We start from the raw sequence: 19,462 nt of genomic DNA on the forward strand, positions 1-19,462 counted from the left end.
TTCTTCCAGCTTGTCCCTGGGATAGCATTGCAGGTAGGCCACACCCCTGGGGAAACTCCCCTTAGGCAGACCGGCCGCTTAGAACTCAGTCATGTGATACATCATGGGAACCACCACTCACAACTGGAGTCCAGCCAAGTTGACACATCTTCAACTATCACAATGTCCTTCTCCAGAGGTTCCTCCTTCCTGATGTCATGTCCAAAGTAAGTGAGATGAAGGCTCACCATCTTTGCTTCTAAGAAACCTACGGCTGTACTTCCTGCAACACTGATACCTCCTCTTAGAAGCTCTTTTAATCACAAATGATGGGAATACCTATTATTTCACAAATTTCCATGAGCACATTCCAGAATAATGTCTGTTTAATGTTCTTGATTTCTAAAACAGACAATTTTAACTAGCTTTTATAAGATTATAAACTCTTAATGTGTGATTTAGTTAAAGCAAATATAAGGAAAGTGGTTCAAGTATTCCATCCTATTGCCAGATAAATCTTTTTTCCCTTTAATTAACAGATGAGGTATAGGACTGAGGGATGGGAGTCAAAAGGTTTCTTTATGGTATTCCTAGATGAAATTGGAAAAAAAAAATGTTATCAATTATTTACTCTAAGAACCACCTTATGTGTGTGTGCGAGAAAGAGATTTCATTGAAAGTTCACAGAGCAAATTCATATTCCACACAGCAGTTCATACACATTTTGTTTTATGGCATTAACTGCAATCCCCACAATGTAACAGCCCTCTTACCACTTCCTCCCTGTGGCTACTTTTCCCTGTGTCCTTCCTTCCTGTGCTTTCCTGCCTTCTGAGCTTTCTCCCTATGAAAATACTGCCCTTCTGATCTCCCATAGTTGATTGTTCTAAGGAGTGCACCTACCTGGTGTACAGCCATAAGGTTCCTTAGAATGTCCACCTTATATGCCTGTCTATTGTTTGGCTGGAAGCCACCTGAAATGAATTCATTTCCAAGCCCAAAGCATGACTAGGGGCCATAGTCTTGGGGGTTCCACCAGTCCCTATCAGAGCAGTAACCCTGGTCTTTTTTTATGATTTTGAGTTTTGTTCCACATTGTTCTCCCACTGTGTCCAGAATCTCCTACACTGATCCCTTTCCAGCCAGGCACCATTTATCTAAGAACCACCTATTAATGCCCATGTGCCATTTTCTTCTTGAAGCTCTAGTCCTTTGAAAACAGAGTGCTCCAATTCATAGCAACTCTTGTGTCCGACAGAACGAAACACTGCATGGCCCTGCACTAGCCTCACAACCTTGCTGTGCTTGAGCCCATTGTTACAGCCAGTGTGTCAGTCCATCTCATTGAGGGCCTCCCCTCTTTTGCTAACACTACTTTACCAAGGATGATATCCTTCTCCAGGGACGACATGACCGAAGTAGGTGAGATGAAGTCTGGACATTCTTGCTTCATGACATGACTGAAGTAGGTGAGATGAAGTCTGGACATTCTTGCTTCCAAGGAGCATTCTGGCTGCACTTCTTCCAGGACATATTTGTTTGTTCTTCTGGCAGCCCATGGTATTTTCAGTATTCTTCCCCAACACCACAATTCAAAGGCATCAACTCTTCCTCGGTCTTCCTTATTAATTGTCTAGCTTTCACATGCGTATGAGGCTACTGAAAATATAGGTTGGGTTAGGTACACCTTAGTCTTCAAAGTGACATCTTTGCTTCTTAACACTTTATAGAAGTCTTTCGCAGCAGATTTCCCAGTGCAATACCGTATCTGATTTCTTGACTGCTGCTTCCATGGGTGTTGATTGTAGATCCAAGTAAAATTAAATCCCTGACAACTTCAATCTTTTCTCCATTTATCATGAAGCTGCTTATTGGTCCAGTTGTAAGGATTTTTGTTTTCTTTATGTTGAGGTATGATCCATACTGAAGACTGTAGGTTTGATCTTATCAGTAACTGCTTCAAGTCATCTTCACTTTCAGCAAGCAAGGTTGTGTCATCTGCATTACCACAGGTTATTAATAAGCCTTCCTCCAATCCTGATGCCTCGTTCCTCTTCATATAGTCCAGCTTCTCAGATTATATGCTCAGCACACAGATTAAATAAGTATGGTGAAGGGAAACAACCTTGAAGCACATCCTTCCTGATTTTAAACCATGCAGTATCCCCTTGTTCTCTTCGAATGACAGCCTTTGTCTATGTACACGTTCCTCATGAGCACAATTAAGTGTTCTTTGCAATATTATCCATACATGTTATGATCCACACAGTTGAATGCCTTTGCATAGTCAATAAAACACAGGGAAACATCTTCCTGGTATTCTTTGCTTTCAGCCAAAATCCATCTGACATCAGTAATGATATTCCTCATTCCATGTCCTCTTCTGAATCTGGCAGTTTCCTGTCAATATATTGCTGCAACCTTTTTTGAATGATCTTCAGCAAAATTTTATTTGCATGTGATAATGATATTGTTCAATAATTTCCTCATTATGTTGGATCATCTTTCTTTTGAATGGGCACAAATATGGGTCTCTTCCAGTCGGTTGGTGTGTAGTAATTATGTTTGTATGTCAACTTGGCTGGGCCTGGTTGAATGGCTGGGCAGCTGGTAGTAGTTATTCCCCATGATGAGACTGGCAATCAGCTCCATTGTGGGAGCTACCACAAGCAGCTGAGTAGCTGCCTTTGGGTATGTGATCTGCTTCCTGTATATAAGGAGAAGCTTTGAGAATGGTCTCTAGCCTATGGCACATTTGGACCCTGCATGTACTGGTGTCGTTGCTTAGCAGCCTGCCACGCTCTGCCGACCTTGGGACATACAATGGCTTAAGTTAATGGCCTGCCGTGTAGTTTGGTAACATTGGGACTGTGCCTTTTTACTTGTCAACCTCAGAGTTTCTCAGCCTCAGCAGCCTGCAGCTGTCTGAGTGAAGAAATGCCTCTAGTTCCAGTGGGCCGGGAGCAGGAGGCAGAGTTGGACCCCAAGGTTGAGGGGCTTTCACCCAGCCCCTAGAGCCTGGCACTTTGAACTTGGACTTAAAACCTCCAAATTGTAAGAATAAACTCCTGTGTGTTAAAGCCATCCCATTTGTGGCATATTCTTGTCAGAGTGGCACTAGGTAACCAGAACAGATGGCCAGGTCTTCCAAATTTCTTGGCATAAATGAGTGAGGACCTCTAGTACTATATCGGTTTGTTGAAACATCTTAGTGGGTAATTCCTGGAGACTTGTTTTTCACCAATGCCTTGAGTGCAGCTTGGATTTCTTCCCTCGAAACTATTGGTTCTTGATCATCTGCTACCTCCTGAAATGGCTGAACATCAACCAAGTCTTTTTGGTACAGTGACTCTGTATATTCCTTCTATATTCTTTTGATGCTTCTGGCATTGTTCAATATTTTGCCCAGAGAATCTTTTAGTTTTCCAACTCGAGGCTTGAATTTTTTCTTCAGTTCTTCCAGTTTGAGAAATGATGAACATGTTCTTCTCTCTTGATTTTCTAACTCCAGGTCTTTGCACAGTCCTACAAAATGACAGATAAGTGGTGGTAATGCTATGTAAGTACTATTATAAAGTATAGCTGGAATGCTCCTTAGAAGCAAGAATGTCTAGACTTCGTCTCTCCTATTTTTGCCATGTTGGTAGAAGGGACCAATACCCGGAAGATATTAGGCTTGGTAAAGTAGAGGGTCAGCGAGAAAGGGGAAGATCTTCATAAAGATGGATTGATATACTGGCTGTGAAGATGGGCTCAAGTATGGCAATGTTTCTGAGGATAGCACAGGACCAGGTAGTGTTTCATTCTCTTGTACATGTGAGTCGGAGCTGACTTCATGGCACCTAAGAACAAAATACAGCATTCAGCTTGTGCCAGTTATTGTTATAAATGCTTTACAAAGATCAGCTTATTTAGTCCTGACAAAAACCCTTTGAAGTAAATACTACAATCATCCCTAGCTTACAGATGAGGAAACTGAGGCACAGATAGGTGAAGTAAATGGTAGAGCCAGATTCTAGCCAAGGCAATCTGGCTCCAGAGTCCAAAGCATTGTTTTGGGGATATGTACTACATCCTTACCTTGAGATCATAGAAGTTATCAATGAGAGTTATGAATCTGCGAGCTTGTGTCCTCTTTGCCAGGGTAAATTGTGGAATGTTTCGTAAAAATACTGTATCAAAATTCCTTGATAGTTCCAAATAGTCACTGGCTCCAAGTGGCTGTAATGAAGATGAAATAAATCATAGAAAATGAAAACCAACCAACTGTGGGTTGCCCTTGGATTAGTTTAATTTAAAAATGTCTCTCTTGTCATGGAGGGATCTGGGTGGTAGTTTTGAGGTCATGCGATCAAGTAGGACAGTGTTTTCAGAGCAGGCTAATTGTTTTCCTCAAAAGGCACTGATAGCATGCATTGTATGGCCTTATTAGTGACATAAAAAAGAAAAGCAAACAAGAAGACAAGAGAGTGGCAGGGAGTGGAAGAGTATCCCTGGCCATGACCTCAGTCAGGACCTTATAGGTTGCTGTCTTAAATCCAGTCTGATCTTTTTATTTCTATGACACTACTTAGACTCGATTTAAATATGTCCTAACAAATTCTTCCCATGACTCAACTGCAAATTCTAACTATCATTGAATAGAACCATTTCCTAATGGCATGCTGAATATTATAGCACAATTTTGAACAGAAGCCTATGCTTCAGTAAGAAAACGACCAGACAGTATGTTTTGTTTAATTAGAGGTGTGATTATTGTGCACAGCAGATTGCTTAACATGGCTCTTCTAGCCACGGTCTTTGTGATCCCCACTATGTGACTAACTAGGCGGGTGGTGCAAAAGGGAGGGGCCTGTGGCCCAGCAAGGGGACTGGATCGCTTGTTAATAACAATAATGTTATTATTAATGATGTAAAAAAGGTACATGGCACCTTTGTGTGCGTGGAACTGTGCAAATAAGATGTATGGAACCCTAACGCGGGGATTGGTCAGTTTTGCCATTCTGCTAGGCTTAAGATGAGCCATCCCATAGGCAGAAAGTGGGGATCTCATTGCCATCAAGAGAGACGAGCCAGGAGTGGAGCACATCCTTGGGCCTGAGCTCCCTGTGCTGAGACAGCAGAGAGATGGCAACAGAGAAACCACAGCAGTAGAGGCAGCAGAATCAAGAGACCAGCATGAGAGAGAGTGGTGGACTTCCTGGCCCACGGAGCAAGGAAGCTGAGTGCCTTCAGGCAGAAGGCTTGCTGATGAAGTGGGGTGCCTCTTTGGTCACCTATTTGCAAAGCTAAAAGAGTTTTGCAAGACTGGCCCAAGCAGGGCAGACACCAAGGCCAGAGAGAAGCATGACTGCAACACAGCTGAGAAGAAGCTCTCCTGACAGAACTTTATCCTGAGTGGTTTTCTGATCCTGAATTGTAACCTGTTATTTCCCTAATAAACCACATTGTCATGAGCATTACCTGTGAGTTTCATGTGGCCACTGCCAAGAATTACCAAATCCAGCAGAGAAGTAGAGAAGTACAGTGGGAGGGGGAGTTGGTGTCAGAGCTGGCAAAAAAGTTGGAGAGTGGCAGCATGTCTGACCTCATAGGAATCAGCCTTGGGCTGCTGATGTCGATGTTGATTCTCTCCCCACTTGTAAAGGTGGAGGAGGTCAGACACTGCCTCTGTGCCCTTTTTCCAATTATTGAGGAGCAATGTAGTAACCATGGCTAACATCTGTGAGAAATACCAGAGGTGTTTTTTTATCACCAAAAGTAGGCTAAGACTTCAGGCATAACTTGGAGCAGCATGCTGCTTCTGGGTGATGGGAAGGGTTACAGGATTGGAGGTCCACAAAATGATTCCCAAAAATGCCACCTACAGATATGAAGCTCTAGTTCCTGAAACATGAATTTAACTCATGAGGATTCTAACAGCCATCTGCAAACACATTATTTTGAGTTAATATTCCCAGAAAATGTTACTTCTGCACATCTTAAGTTGTGTGTGCATGACTGTATTCTGTCAGCAGCAAACGATGGGCAGAGGTTGGAGTTCTTTCTGGGCCCCACTGGAGTTGAGAGAACACCCGAGACCAAGCAGCCCAGGAGCTGTTGTGAAGTCCTGAGAGCTCCCACAGATCACCACAACCAATTCCTAGGACACAGGTGGCTAAGCCTCCGCAATTTCTGGCAGAATCCATCAATACCCCTCCACAGTTCAGAAATGTCTCCCTCACTTGAGGACTCATTTGCATTAAAACCACTTCTTTCAGGAATGCAGATATTGCTGTGTTCCTGGGAAGATTAGGGAATTGGGCGTAGGGGAGGACTTATTCTCACCTTATTGGCCATTCATGTCAGCCTACCACTATCTAACACGCAGCTGAAATCAATTACACTCAGGAGTGCAGAATTGTGGAGAGTTGAGCTCTGGAGAAATAGTTTTCTCAAGAGAGATCAGTTCTAAGAAGAATGTAGCAGTTATGGGCCCTTGGGAAAAACAGGCACAGAACCAGCGAGAAAATGCACAAAGATCGACCTGACTTCCTTTGGAAACCTGCTTAGAGATGTCCCTTCCTCCACTTCCTCTCACAACCATTTAACAAATGCCAGGGGAGAAGGAGATGGACCTTGCCTTTCCCATCTCCTTCCTGGTGGAGAGCCTCTACCTCCTATGCAGTGTCTGACCTTCACTGAGACTCTTCCATTCACCTCAGCCATGTAGAGGTTAGAGCGTGTGTTTTCATTGAGTTTAATCCTGAAACATTTACAAAGGAACCCTGCGTCAAGCCCAAGATGTACCAGGAGTGCTGTATAACAGAGTACCTAGAAGTGAAGGCTCTGACTGCCTGGGTTTGAATCCTCAATTTGTTAACTGAGAGCCCAGTTAATTTGTTAACTGGGGCCTTTCACAGATTAGAAGTCCCTGGGTGGTGCAAACTGTTAACACACTCAGCAGCTAACCAAACGCTTAAAGGTTAGAGAAAACCCAGAGGTACCTCGGATGAAAGGCCTGGCATCTACCTCCAAAAACCAGTACTGGAAACCCTAAGAAGAGCAGTTCTATTCTGACACATACAGAGTTGCCATGAGTTGGAGTCAGCTCCATAGCAACTGGTTTGCTTTGGCATGTTAACAAACCTTTCTGTTCCATAGTTTCCCATCTGTAAAATAGGACTTTGATTCCTATCTCACATGATTCTGAAGATTAAATAAAATAATACATGTAAAGCATTTAGCACAGTGCCTGGGGCACACATTAATTACCACTCAAATCATATTGGCTGGTCTTATAATTAGTTTGAATTTAAATAACTGGGCTCAATACAGATGAGTTGAGGATGTAAAGATGTGTCATTCTCATTACAAAACATGTTGTTGAGTTGATTGCGACTCAAAGCACCCCTACAGGATAAAGTAGAACTGCCTCTGGTAGTGTAGTGCCTAAGGCACTTGACTGCTAATCAGAAGGCTGGCAGTTTAAACCCACCAGCCACTCCTCAGAAGGATGATGGGGCAATCTACTTCCGTAGTGATACTGCCTCGGAAACCCAAGGAGGCGTCGCTATGAGTCGGGGCCGACTTGATGGCACACAGCAGCAGCAGCAGCCCCATAGGGTTTCTCGGGGTGTAATCTTTTGTGGAAGCAGATGCCACATCTTTCTCTTGCAGAGCGGCTGGTGGGTTGGAACTACTGAGCTTTCAGTTAGCAACCAAGAGCTTAACCACTTTGCTACCAGGGCTCCTTTCATTTTCACCAGGACCGGTTAATTTTGTTCTGCCACCAACTTCATCCAAAAATTCTAAATCAGCTTTTATCCATTTGCCTGTCCTTGGATTCAGAGCTGAGACGAGAGGAGACTGTGGAGGATTCAGTACAAATCTCTTACCAGCCCTGCACTCACCAGGTAATGAAAACAATTCCCAAAAGGAAGAAAGGGGAAGGCAAGAGATAGTGCTTTTATGGCAAATGGACAATTGACAATTCACACGAGAAGACTATTGTGCTCTGAGGGTGATACACGCTACCTTCTGAAAACAAAATTTAGCATCTCATTTTGTAAACAGGAAAGTATTTGTAAAAATAATAAGGCCTCATTTTAGGTATGTAGTTATGTATAATTAAGCTCACTCTTTATGCATGGATGTGATTTCTAGCAGTGTAACTACATGCCCAAGGAAAATCATTATCAGAAGTGCACTGAAGTGCCTAAGATAACTGAAAATCAGAATTTTGCCCACTCAGCTATTTTACAAATTATATACTTTTGTCTGTAGGTTCTGCATTTGCCATTATATTAGCAAATATCCTTTCTCCCATATTCCTAAAACAAGTATGTGCTTGTTCATGTAAAGAAAACAAAGCTTAATACAACTGTCTATCTTCTTTGAAAAAAATAATGGTCATTAAAACAAGGAGAGGTTATTAGTTGCCAAAGAAATTTCAATTTAGGCCATGGAGATAGAGCAATATTGTTGTTAGGTGCCACTGAGTCAGTTCCGACTTATAATAACCCTCTGTACAACAGAAGGAAAGACTGCCCGGTCCTGCACCGGCCTCACGGTCATTGCTATGTTTGGTCCCATTGCTGCAGTCACTGTGCCAATCTACCTCATTGAGGGGCTTTTTCTTTTTGCTGACCCCCTACTTTACCAAGCATGGTGTCCTTTCTCTGGGGACTGGTCCTTCCTGATAACATGTCCAAAGTACAGAAGCCGTCCTCGCTCCCAAGCAGCAATGCTACTTTGTTTAAAAACATTAGAAGAATGGTGTGTATTAACCAAAGAAGGGAATTCTTCCCTATAGAAATCAACTCCAATGAGATTAATTCAAAATATGAGGTTTGGGGTTTCTGTTTAGTAAATATTAAAGAGTGTATTTTCTTATCTGGCTTTGATGTTGAAGTATTCAAGATGTAACACTCAACTTTCAGGACGGCATTTGGTAAGATAGGAGAGAGCCATATTAACAGAGAGAGAGAGAAACAGAAGGATGGAACAGAACGGCATGATTCCCAAAGAGTTCACATTCAACTTGGGAAAGAATTGGTACACTCGGTCAAGCACACACGTATTTGGTACTCTGTGTTATTTCATTTCTCATTCAACAACTATTGAGCACCAGCAATTTGATCAAGTGCTCATAATGTGCCAGACACTGTGTAACAGGCTGAAATTCAGAAGTGAACAAGATGGTCATAGTTCCTGCTTTTGTAAAACTTACATTCTAGTTCGGGGTAAGGAAGAAGGCAGAACAAGAAAGTAAACCGATGAAAGTGATAATTACAGATGATGAGAGGAAGCTCGGGCAATCTACTTCCGTAGTGATACCGCCTTGGAAAGCCAAAGAGGAGTTGCTATGAGTCAGGGCCAAATAACAACAATGAGAAGAACCAGCCCTAATAACCCCTGCAACGTAACTAGTAGGGAAAGGACTAGGAGTGATTCTAGTCGCAGTGTTGAAGAAACTCCTCTTTGAGGAGGTGACATCTGAGCTGATACCTGAAGGATAACAAGAAGGAAGATGTTTTGGGAATTTATTTTGAACAAGAGCCACATGCAAAGACTGGACTCCCCAAGGTCCTAGGTCATCCTGTTGTGTCGGTGTTGCTGTTCATTTTTCTGTGCCCCATGCCACGGCCTACGAGAGCACCACAACATGGCCTACGAGACCACCACAAACAACTGGAAGCCTGTGATTCTGTGCTAGCACTTTCTCCTGCTAGTGTGTTATTATCTCTGTGTTCCTTTTGATGGACACCATAGAGATTCAGAGTAAATTTAGCCCCAAAGTCTTGTCCCATGAAGGATCACTGCTGAAGACCTGCTGGCCTGTCCCAGCCTGCTTATTTCCATTATCACAGCACCCCTTCACAATCATCTCCTTTGGTCAGGAGAAATATCTAAAAGGATAATTCATTTATCTATTTTTAATAGACTAAGTTTTAGAGCAGGTTTACAGAAAAACTATGCAGAAAGTACATAGCACACAGCTACTCCTAGCACACAGCTTCTCTTATTATTAATAGCTTGCATTAGTGTGGTACATTAGTTACAGCTGATAAACCAATGTTGACACATTGTTATTAACTAAAATCCACAGTTCACATCAGGGTTCACCCTTTGTGTTACACACTTCTATAGGTTTTGACAAATGACTAATGTCATGTAGAATACGTTAAAAAAAAAAGTAAATACACCTTTTAATTATGAAAGTAAAAAATAATTCAGTATCACAACCCCACTGTTCTAATATAACAATTATTATCTTTTTGTTGTATTTTCCTTCTAATATTTTTTCTAGCTATATGTTTTATATAATCTTAATTTTCAAAAAATTTTAATCTTCTTTTCCAGAAAGTGTCCTGCTTTTTCTCTATTATTATGTAGTTGTCACAACTGTCATTTTAAATCATATTAATAAAGCATAATTTGTCTATTTTTCTATTATTGAATATTTATATAACTTCCAAGTTTTTGTTATTGTATAACTCAGTTCAATTCAACATCTTTGCACACAAGGTTTTTCCCATGTTTTGAATTTTCCCTTTAGACAGATGTGCCACTCTGGGTATAAATATTTTTATGGTTCTCTTTCTCAACTGCCAAGTGGTTGTATGAATTTATAATGCTCCTAGTAATGTATGAGACACTTTCCAGTACTGAGTGGAGACAAATTCCATAAACATATTTCAAATGTGCCTTAACACAGCCCAACACATCCCAAAGTGCTCACTAAATATTAAATGATTAGGATGATACTTGGTAAGAAATGATTGTGGCTAGGGTCTTACAAGCTTGTGAGTGTCCATGTAAGGTGCAACATTTAGTCTCTCCATGTCTGGAGCAAAGAAGAGGGAAGGAGATTAAATACTCAAGGAAACAATTACTCCAAGGACTAATGGACCATGACAACCACTGCCTCCACTAGCCTGAGACCAGAAGAACTAGATGGTAGCTGGCTACCACTACTAACTGCTGTGATTGGGATCACAACAGAAAGTCCTGGAGAGAGTGGGAAAAAAACATAGAACAAAATTCAAAATCATAAAAAAGATCAGACTTATTGGTCTGATAGACACTGGTGGGACCCCCTGAGACTATGGTCCTTAGACTTCTTCAAACCCAGAACTGACCCCACCCCTGCAGATCACTTTTCAGCCAAACAACAGACCTAGAAAGTGAACAATAGCAATCAACCACATGAGACCAAAAGGCAGAATTTGCCCAAAAACATAGTTCAGAAGGAAGTAAGGAACAGGAAAGAAGGATAAATGGAAAAGAGGAACCCAGGGAGGAAGTGGGGAGACTGCTATTACATTGAGGGGATTGTAGCTAATGTCAAGAAATAAAATGTGTATACATTGTTGAATGAGAAACCAATGTGCTCTGTCAACTTTCACCCAAACCACAATAAAATGTTTAAAAAAAAAAAAAAAAAAAACTATTCAGGCAGACAAGCCACACAAACCTTCCCCAACAAAGAAAAGATAAACCAGTTGACAGAGATACAGAAGATAATCCTGGAGCCCTGAGCTTCGAAATACAGTACATAGAAGTGGATGAGGCACCAACCACTGGAAAAACTGGAACAAAAACAGTGAGTACAGAGACAGTTGGAGCAGTGGACTGTCAGCTACTCTGATGGGACCAATAGGCTAAATATTTCCAAGTGCTGTTGGGACCTGAGAATTGACCTAAAGATCAGCCCTGGTTGCCAAGGGCTTCAGGGACGACTGCACTCGTGGCTTATGACTAGGAAGGGAAACAGCAAGGAGGGAGACAACCTGAGCTGTTGACTTTCTGCTGTCCAGAGGGCGCAGCCATTTTGCTTGTTTATATGCAGTAGCCATTTTGAATGTTTACAAGTGGTGGCCATTTTGGATATTTAAAGTGACCAAGGGCACAGCCATTTTGAATCTTTACAAGTGGCAGCCATTTTGGATTTTAAAGTGACAGCATTCTTATTCAGATTCCAGGGATCTAAGGATAGGCTCTGTTTGCCAGGGATGGCAGGGACATATGAGAGGCTGACAATAGGAAAGGAGACAGGTGGTGAGTGTGTAAGTGCTGTGAACTAGTGAATAGAGGAGCAAAGCACAGTACCCTGCTTGCATAGATAACATACAAACAAATCGAAGAAAATGAAACTTTTAGGCAAGGCACTCCAACGTACAATCACCAATTAAATATAAACATAAAAACGCCACAATGCCTCGGAGACAACAGAGCATCACGGTCCAGACAAAGAAGCAAGATAAAGCAGGAAAAACAAGGCACCAGGATACAGACCCAAAATACATACCTGAGGAAGATGCAGCATTGGAACTTCCTGATAAGGAATTCAAAAGATTTAGGTATCTTTAACAAATTGAAAAGCAGATCGAGGAAAACACAGAGAAAACCCTACAATAATTTCAAAAAACAATACAAGACCAAAATGACAAAATAAATGAAAAATTGGAAATCATTCAAAATCTACAAACAGAAATCCAGAAGATTAATACTAAATTCTCAGAAATAGATAAGACACTGAATAGGCAAAGGAGTTGAACTGAATCAATGGAAGAAAGAATTTGTGAGATTCAAGGCAAATACCTTAATACTTCTTTGGAAAGGGATCAATCAGAAAGAAAATCAAAACAAAATGAAGAAAGCCTAAGGTTCATGTGGGATACCATCAAAAGGAATAACTTACATGTCATCGGAATTCCAAAACAGGAAGAGACAAATAAAACCACAGAGAAAATTGTCAAAGATTTGTTGGAAGAGAATTTTCCTGGTATGATGAAAAATGAGAATATCCATTCAGGAAGTCCAACGAACCCCAAACAGGATAGACCCCAAAAGAAAATCACAAAGACATATCATCATCAAACTCACCAAAAACAAAGACAAAGAAATAATCCTGAAAGTAGCACAGAAAAAACAAAAAGCTACCTACAAGGGGCAACCGATAAGTCTAAGCTTGGATTTCTCAGCAGAAACAATGCAGGCAAGAAGACAATGGGATGGTATATATAAAACTCTGAAAGAGAAAAACTTCCAACCAAGAATTATGTACCCAGCAAAACTGTCCCTCAAATATGATGGTGAAATTAGGATATTTCCAGATAAGCAGAAATTAAGGGAATTTGTTAAAACCAGACCAACCTTATAAGAGAAGCTAAAGGGAGTCCTTTGGACAGAGACGCAACAATAGCCAACAACAACTGACGATTAACACACATGATGACATAACCCAGAAACCAACCCAACTATGGAAGTATCCAAAATAAATAAGCCTACAAGACTGTCAACAGGGAACCAGAGACATCATTTGACAAATGAGGACAACTACAAACCAAAAGGAGGGAAATAACTGTGTAGTTACAGAACTTCTAGATGGTAGGAAAGTCAAAACAGCTACAAGATAGAATGGACTGTTCTAAACTTGGGAAGAAAACTATAAATCACAGGGTAACCTCAAAGAAAAATGATAAACCTTCACATCAAAATAAAAAGACCAGCACAAATATTTAGTAAATACTAAAACAATAGCAACGAAGGAAGTGATAACACGATTCATAAACAAAACAAGCTCAGCATAGAACACTATATGGAACAAAGAAATCAACACCACAAAAAAGCACATAACAAAAATGACAGCAACAAATTCATATGTGCTGATAACTGATGCTATGCAGCACTAAAGAATAATGTAGAGTCTGTAAAATACCTCATAATGTGGATGAACTTGGAGGATATTATGCTGAGTGAAATAAGTCAATTACAGGACAAATATAGTACTAATTTCTTATTGTGGAGGGTCAAGGAAAGGTTTACATATGGAGGGAAACTTTCTTTGTTGGTTGCCAGGGGTGGAAGGGGAGGGGAGGAAACACTGAAAAAAAAAATTGCATTGACCCATGTCACTTTAGTTTTGTGTACTTCACTGTACATAAATTATATTTCAATAAAATACAGAATAAAATAAATGATTAGGATGAGTTCCTGGAACCCTTTTGTGAGGATGAAGACAGGATTCATGGTAATTTTTAAGAATGATTTTAGCATTTATTGAGTCATGCATAATTCTAAGAACTTTATAGACACTGCCTCTAATCTTTACAATTTCCTCTAGAAGGGAGACATTATTATTTTCATGTTATAGATAAGGAAATAACAATATGAACTTGGGAAATTAAATAGAGGTCAATCGAAGGCTACAAAGGTAATTGGATACAGAACTAATACGTGAATTGAATTCAAATTCTGTGCTTTTCTGAGAAGACAGAACTTTTGATTCTTCTGTTCTAGAAAAATAAAAGCAGAAAGGGGCCAATTTTCTTCAAGAGGCTTTAAAGGGCAAATAAATGTTTCTACTTCTCTCTTACTAATAAGACTTGGAGTTCCTTAAGTGCAGAGACTATTTCCTATTCATCACTGCATCTCTGAGTCTAGCACCATCCCAGTACACAGAATGTCCTTAACAGTTTATTTGAGAAGGGAAAGCATGTAGGTGTGTGTCCATATTCTAGCAGCAATCCTGGAATTTCTACATAGGAGATTGGGGTAGCAATCTGATTAGAAGGGAAGGCATGGGGAGGGACGTGTCTAGAGGTTATGTTTGCATAGGTAGTACACCTTAATTATTTCAGGTGTACATTTACTTGGGAAGGCTTTGAAGGGACTAATGTAGAGTGAAGCTCATCCAAGCTACCTGTATTGGTCAAGACAGATCCAGTCATTCTACAGTAAAAATAACTCTAAACTCCTAGCAGCTTAAACACCACTTTCTTGGTTCTCTAGTGCTGCTATAACAGAAATACCACAAATGGATGCCTTAACAAACGGATTTACTTTTGTTCAGTTTAGGAGGCTAGAAGTCTGAGTCCAAAGTGCCAGCTCTAGGGCCTGAATGAAGGACCCTCAACCTTGGGCTTCAGCTCCACCTCCTGTTCCAGGCCCACTTGAGCTGGAGGCTTTTTTTTGATACATGCAGCTGCTGGCTGCTGAGGCTGACAAACCCAAGATCAACACGTAAAATGGCACAGTCCCAAAATCAACAGGCACATGGCAGGCCATTGGTTCAATTCCAGAACAATCCCAAAACTGGCAGGGAACATGCCAGGCCACTGATACAAGTCCAGGAACTAGAGATGAAGACTCAGGCAGGCACAGGATCCAAAATATGCTTAAGAGCTAGAGACCTTCCTCAAAGCTTCTCCTTATATACTAGAAGCAGGCCAAAGGCAGCTAGTTAGCTGCTCACAGCAGACTCTACCATGGAGGTGATCCCAATCTCATCATGGTGCATAACTACATCCAGCTGCCCAGCCTCTCAAAACCACAGCACAATCAAGTTGACACGCAACCTTAACTACCTCAATCACTATTTTTCTCTCACATTACATATCAATTGTGGGTCAGTGAGGGCCTCCGTGCAGTTCGTCAGGGATCTAAGCTACAGAAGATCCCTCATATTGTAGGAACACCACTGGAACACAAGGTTCATTTTGGTCTACGTGGCCTCCCTGGCAGGGGAAGACAGCACAAGCAATTAAATATTTCAGCCTGGAAATGATGCATATCACTTCTGCTCCTAGTTTATTGGCCAGAACTAGTCTGATAGCTCTGCCTAACTGCAAGAGGGGAAGAAAATGCAATTCTCTCATGTGTCCAGAAGGAGAGCAGAACCACATATGGGAAGCACTCTACCACACCACCTCTTGGCACTACCATTGGCCCTCTCTCTGCTTCAGACTTTTCTAATTTCTTTCCAAATGCTAAAAGAAAGTTTCAAAGTCCAATATAGATCAGAATGAACTAGAAGAATAAATGACGACAAATAGGATATTCAGTCTAAAAGAACCTAGCCGTAAAAAAAGAAGGCTATTTGCCTCCTAGGAATAGAGACTAAAGGGCTGCATGATGTCCTAAATGCATACATCTCTCCAGGACCGAATCTCGAGACATTTCTTTAAAATCAATTTGTCTACACCAAAAGTGTCCTTTTGCCAAGAATATGTGTGCTCCCAAATATTTATACTTTAGAATATTAAATATATATTTTCATGATGAAATAATACAATTAAAGAACTCAGTTGTTGTTGTTAAGTGCCGTCGAGTCGTTTCCGACTCATAGCGACCCCATGCACAGCAGAACGAAACACTGCCCGATCCTGCGCCAGCCCCACAATCCCTGCTATACTTGAGCCCATCATCGCAGCCACCGTGTCAATCCATCTCGTTGAAGGCCTCCCCCTCTTTCGTCAACCCTCCACTCTACCAAGCATGACATCCTCCTCCAGGGAAGGACTTCAAGAACTCAGACTTCAAGTTAAAATAGCATCTAGTTGATAGTCCCTAAAATAGCTGCTCTCCATTTCTCACTAAAATATCTACAATAGTAAAGAAACTGATAAAAACTCTCAGCATCCCAGATTCCAGCTAACCTGAATGGAGCTATCCAGAAACCACTGATAGCCAACATGAGCTGGAGCAAAGCCATCCACTGAAAGAAGGAAAATCTTGCACCTGTTTTTGAACCAGTGATTCTCACTAGGGGACATCTGTGCCCCTGAGGAGACATTGGAAGCAACTGGGGACATGTTTTATTGTCTTGACTTGATGAGTGGGTGGGGTGAGGCTGCCACCGGCCTCTAATGAGTAGGGCCCAGTGATACTGCCAAACATCCGACAATGCACAACTTCCACAACAGAGAGTTATTTAGTTCCAAATGTCCACAGTGTGAGGTTCAGAGAGAAACCTCGCCCTGGACCAAGCTTACAGCACTGATGTTCTCACTACCTACCAGAGCTGACAGTGTATGTTTGATACCAGGATTTAGGGGCCCCATATATACTAAGCCTATCAGGCTGGAGTTACTCACTTTAACTAATAAGTAGGCATCCTTATCAATCTGAGATTTGGCTGCTATTACTAAGCAAGTGTTTACTATTTCCAGTTGTTCAGAGGTGACCGACAATAGTTTCTAACTTTTGATTCACCTTCTGGTAAATGAAGGAGCTCTGGTGACACAGTGGTTAAAGCATTCAGCTGCTAACCAAAAGGCTGGTGGTTTGAACCCACCAGCTGCTCTGCAGGAGAGTAAAGCAGTCTGCTTCTGCAAAGATTTATATCCTTGGAAGCCCTGTGAGTTAATTCTACTCACTATGAGTCAGAATCAACTCTATGGCAGTGTGTTTGGTTCTGGTGACTGAAGCTATCAAATTTGGTTCCTTCATTCATGTTGGTGTGAAACTAGAATTCATGTGTCTTATAGCCATCTGCAAATTTTCTGTGGGTCACTCAGGACTTTGCGGTCTCTAACTTCATCTGGTAGTTTGCTAGCCAGCCCTCATAGCCAAGCACCAGAATTGCCTAGATCAAAGGACATGTGTCAGAAGCTATGGCTCAGCCTGCGTTAACATGTTTGTTTGCACGCTGTCTTCATTTTAGCAGTTTTCTTCATGTTATCTCAGTGTATGCTGCCAGCGCTCCTTTTCTCCATAAATGTCAGATGATATCCAGTCCATCCATGTATATAAATATTGCCTTTGCTCCATTCTCTCTCTTCTTCTGGGACTCTAGATAGCTAGGTTAAGCTTCATTTTCCCCATGTCTTGTATCCTCTTATTGTCTACTTCTCCTTTTATTTCTCTTTGATTCCTTTCAGAAAGTTTTCTCTGACCTACATTTCAGTTTACTATGTTTCTCTTTAACTGTGTTGTAGCTGCTCTTAAACTCATCCACCGAGTTCTTTATTTTGGTTATTGCATGTTAAGGTTCTAGAATATCTATTGGTTCTTTTACAAATCTGATTATATATACACACATAGGAGCTCTGCTGGCATAGTGCCTAAAGCATTTGACTGCTAACCAGAAAGCTGGTGGTTCAAACCCACCAGCCGCTCCTCGGAAGGAAGGTTGGGCAATCTACTTCCGTAGTGATACCACCTCGGAAATTCAAGGATGAGTTGTTATGAGTCAGATCCGACTTGACAGCAGTGAGTTTGGTATATACATATATAAATATACATACATATACACACACACACACACAAACACATATATATATATGTATATTTACAGTGTCTAGATCCCTACTAAAATTTCCAAACTTTTTTCCTTAATCCCTTTGAACATAGTGAGCCTCACTATTTAAAATATGAACACATAATTCTAATATCCAGTGTTCCTAATTTTATTGTCTATTGTTTCTGATTATTCTCTTTCATAGTGTTTTAATTATCTTTGTGTGCAGGACTTTATCTTTGGAAAGAAAATACTTATAAAAAAATCCAAGTACAAGGCTTGAAGTTTTCTGACATATCCAGTTCAGACAACGTTTGGCTGAAATCCATGAGAGGGCTGGTTTACTTTGGGTTCACATTTATTCCTAGAGTTCAGTCCTTCAGGGCTCTACCCAAAGTGGGAGTCAGTTTATTAGGCCCCATCTTTAATTGACCCTAGTCTCTGACTTTTGTCCTGCTAACCCTCTGCTCAGCTCATTTTTAAAAGGAGATTGCTAATGTTCACCAACATCCATGTTTTCCTCTTCTTCCTGGGAATAAAGCTAGAATATATTTCGCAGCCCACTTTTAGCTGTAGCAGTTTGATCAAGTTCATATCAGCAGAATGTGAGACAAAGTGATATGTATGACTTCCAAGCCTGCTCAATAGAATGAGGTAAAAGCAATGATATTCCAGTTGGAAGCTTAGGTCTCAGGAGGTTTTCCATGCTTCTGCTCATTCTTCTGCAAAATCTAGGCTAGCTTTCTGGAGAACTTTAGGAGGGGAGTCAATTGTCCAAAGTGAGACCATCATAGGCCAGCCTACAGCCAGCAGACCTTCAAACAGACAAGAGAGCCTAACCAAGACCAGAAAAGCTGACTACAGATGCATAAGTGAGCTCAACAGAAATAACTAATTTCTCAGCTGACCTAAGACTAAAAAGCAATAACAAATGCTTATTATTTACAGCCACTAAATTTTGGGGTGATTTGCTATGCAGTAATAGCTAACTGATACACTACATCTGTCATGGAGAAATTTACTAAGAAAAGCACACATTTTAAAAGTCACAAAGTCTAGCACATATAGAAAAACATGATCTAGCTTTTATGTAAGAAAGTGCTTTTATATAATTGATCAGTATACATAAATACATATATTGTGATTTGTTTTATGTTCATTTATTTTTAAATTAACTTTGGAATTTTTATGGTATAGTATGAAATTTATTTTCAGAAATGAAACATAAGGTTTGCCGTATGCAGTAACTAGAAGGAAAGAAGTCAGAAAATTATGTGACAAAGACATAGACTCAACTGCATATAAACAGAAAGTTACAGGGAGAGAGGAAGTTAACGTGAAAAATGAATTGGGTGACACAAGGATTGATGCTACTAAAACTACAATTATAAGAGCATCTAATAAAAAAATAGGAGCTCTGGTAGCATAGTGGCTAAAGCACTTGACTGCTAACCAGAATGCTGGCGGTTCAAACCC

General features: G+C 40.9%; 1 protein-coding gene across 1 annotated transcript in view; it reads right to left on the reverse strand.

Moving 5' to 3' along the window:
- The window catches only part of AFG1L (AFG1 like ATPase), a 341,083-nt gene that overhangs the window by 2,877 nt on the left and 318,744 nt on the right, over positions 1-19,462 (reverse strand). The window contains exon 11 of the mRNA XM_007940863.1: positions 4,060-4,200. Within this exon, the coding sequence (XP_007939054.1) occupies positions 4,060-4,200 (141 nt within the window). The remainder of the gene's footprint in view (positions 1-4,059; positions 4,201-19,462) is intronic.

This window comes from Orycteropus afer, unplaced genomic scaffold, assembly GCF_000298275.1.
Source record: "Orycteropus afer afer isolate SDZICR_OR568_19922 unplaced genomic scaffold, OryAfe1.0 scaffold00072, whole genome shotgun sequence".
Taxonomy (NCBI): Eukaryota; Metazoa; Chordata; class Mammalia; order Tubulidentata; family Orycteropodidae; genus Orycteropus; species Orycteropus afer.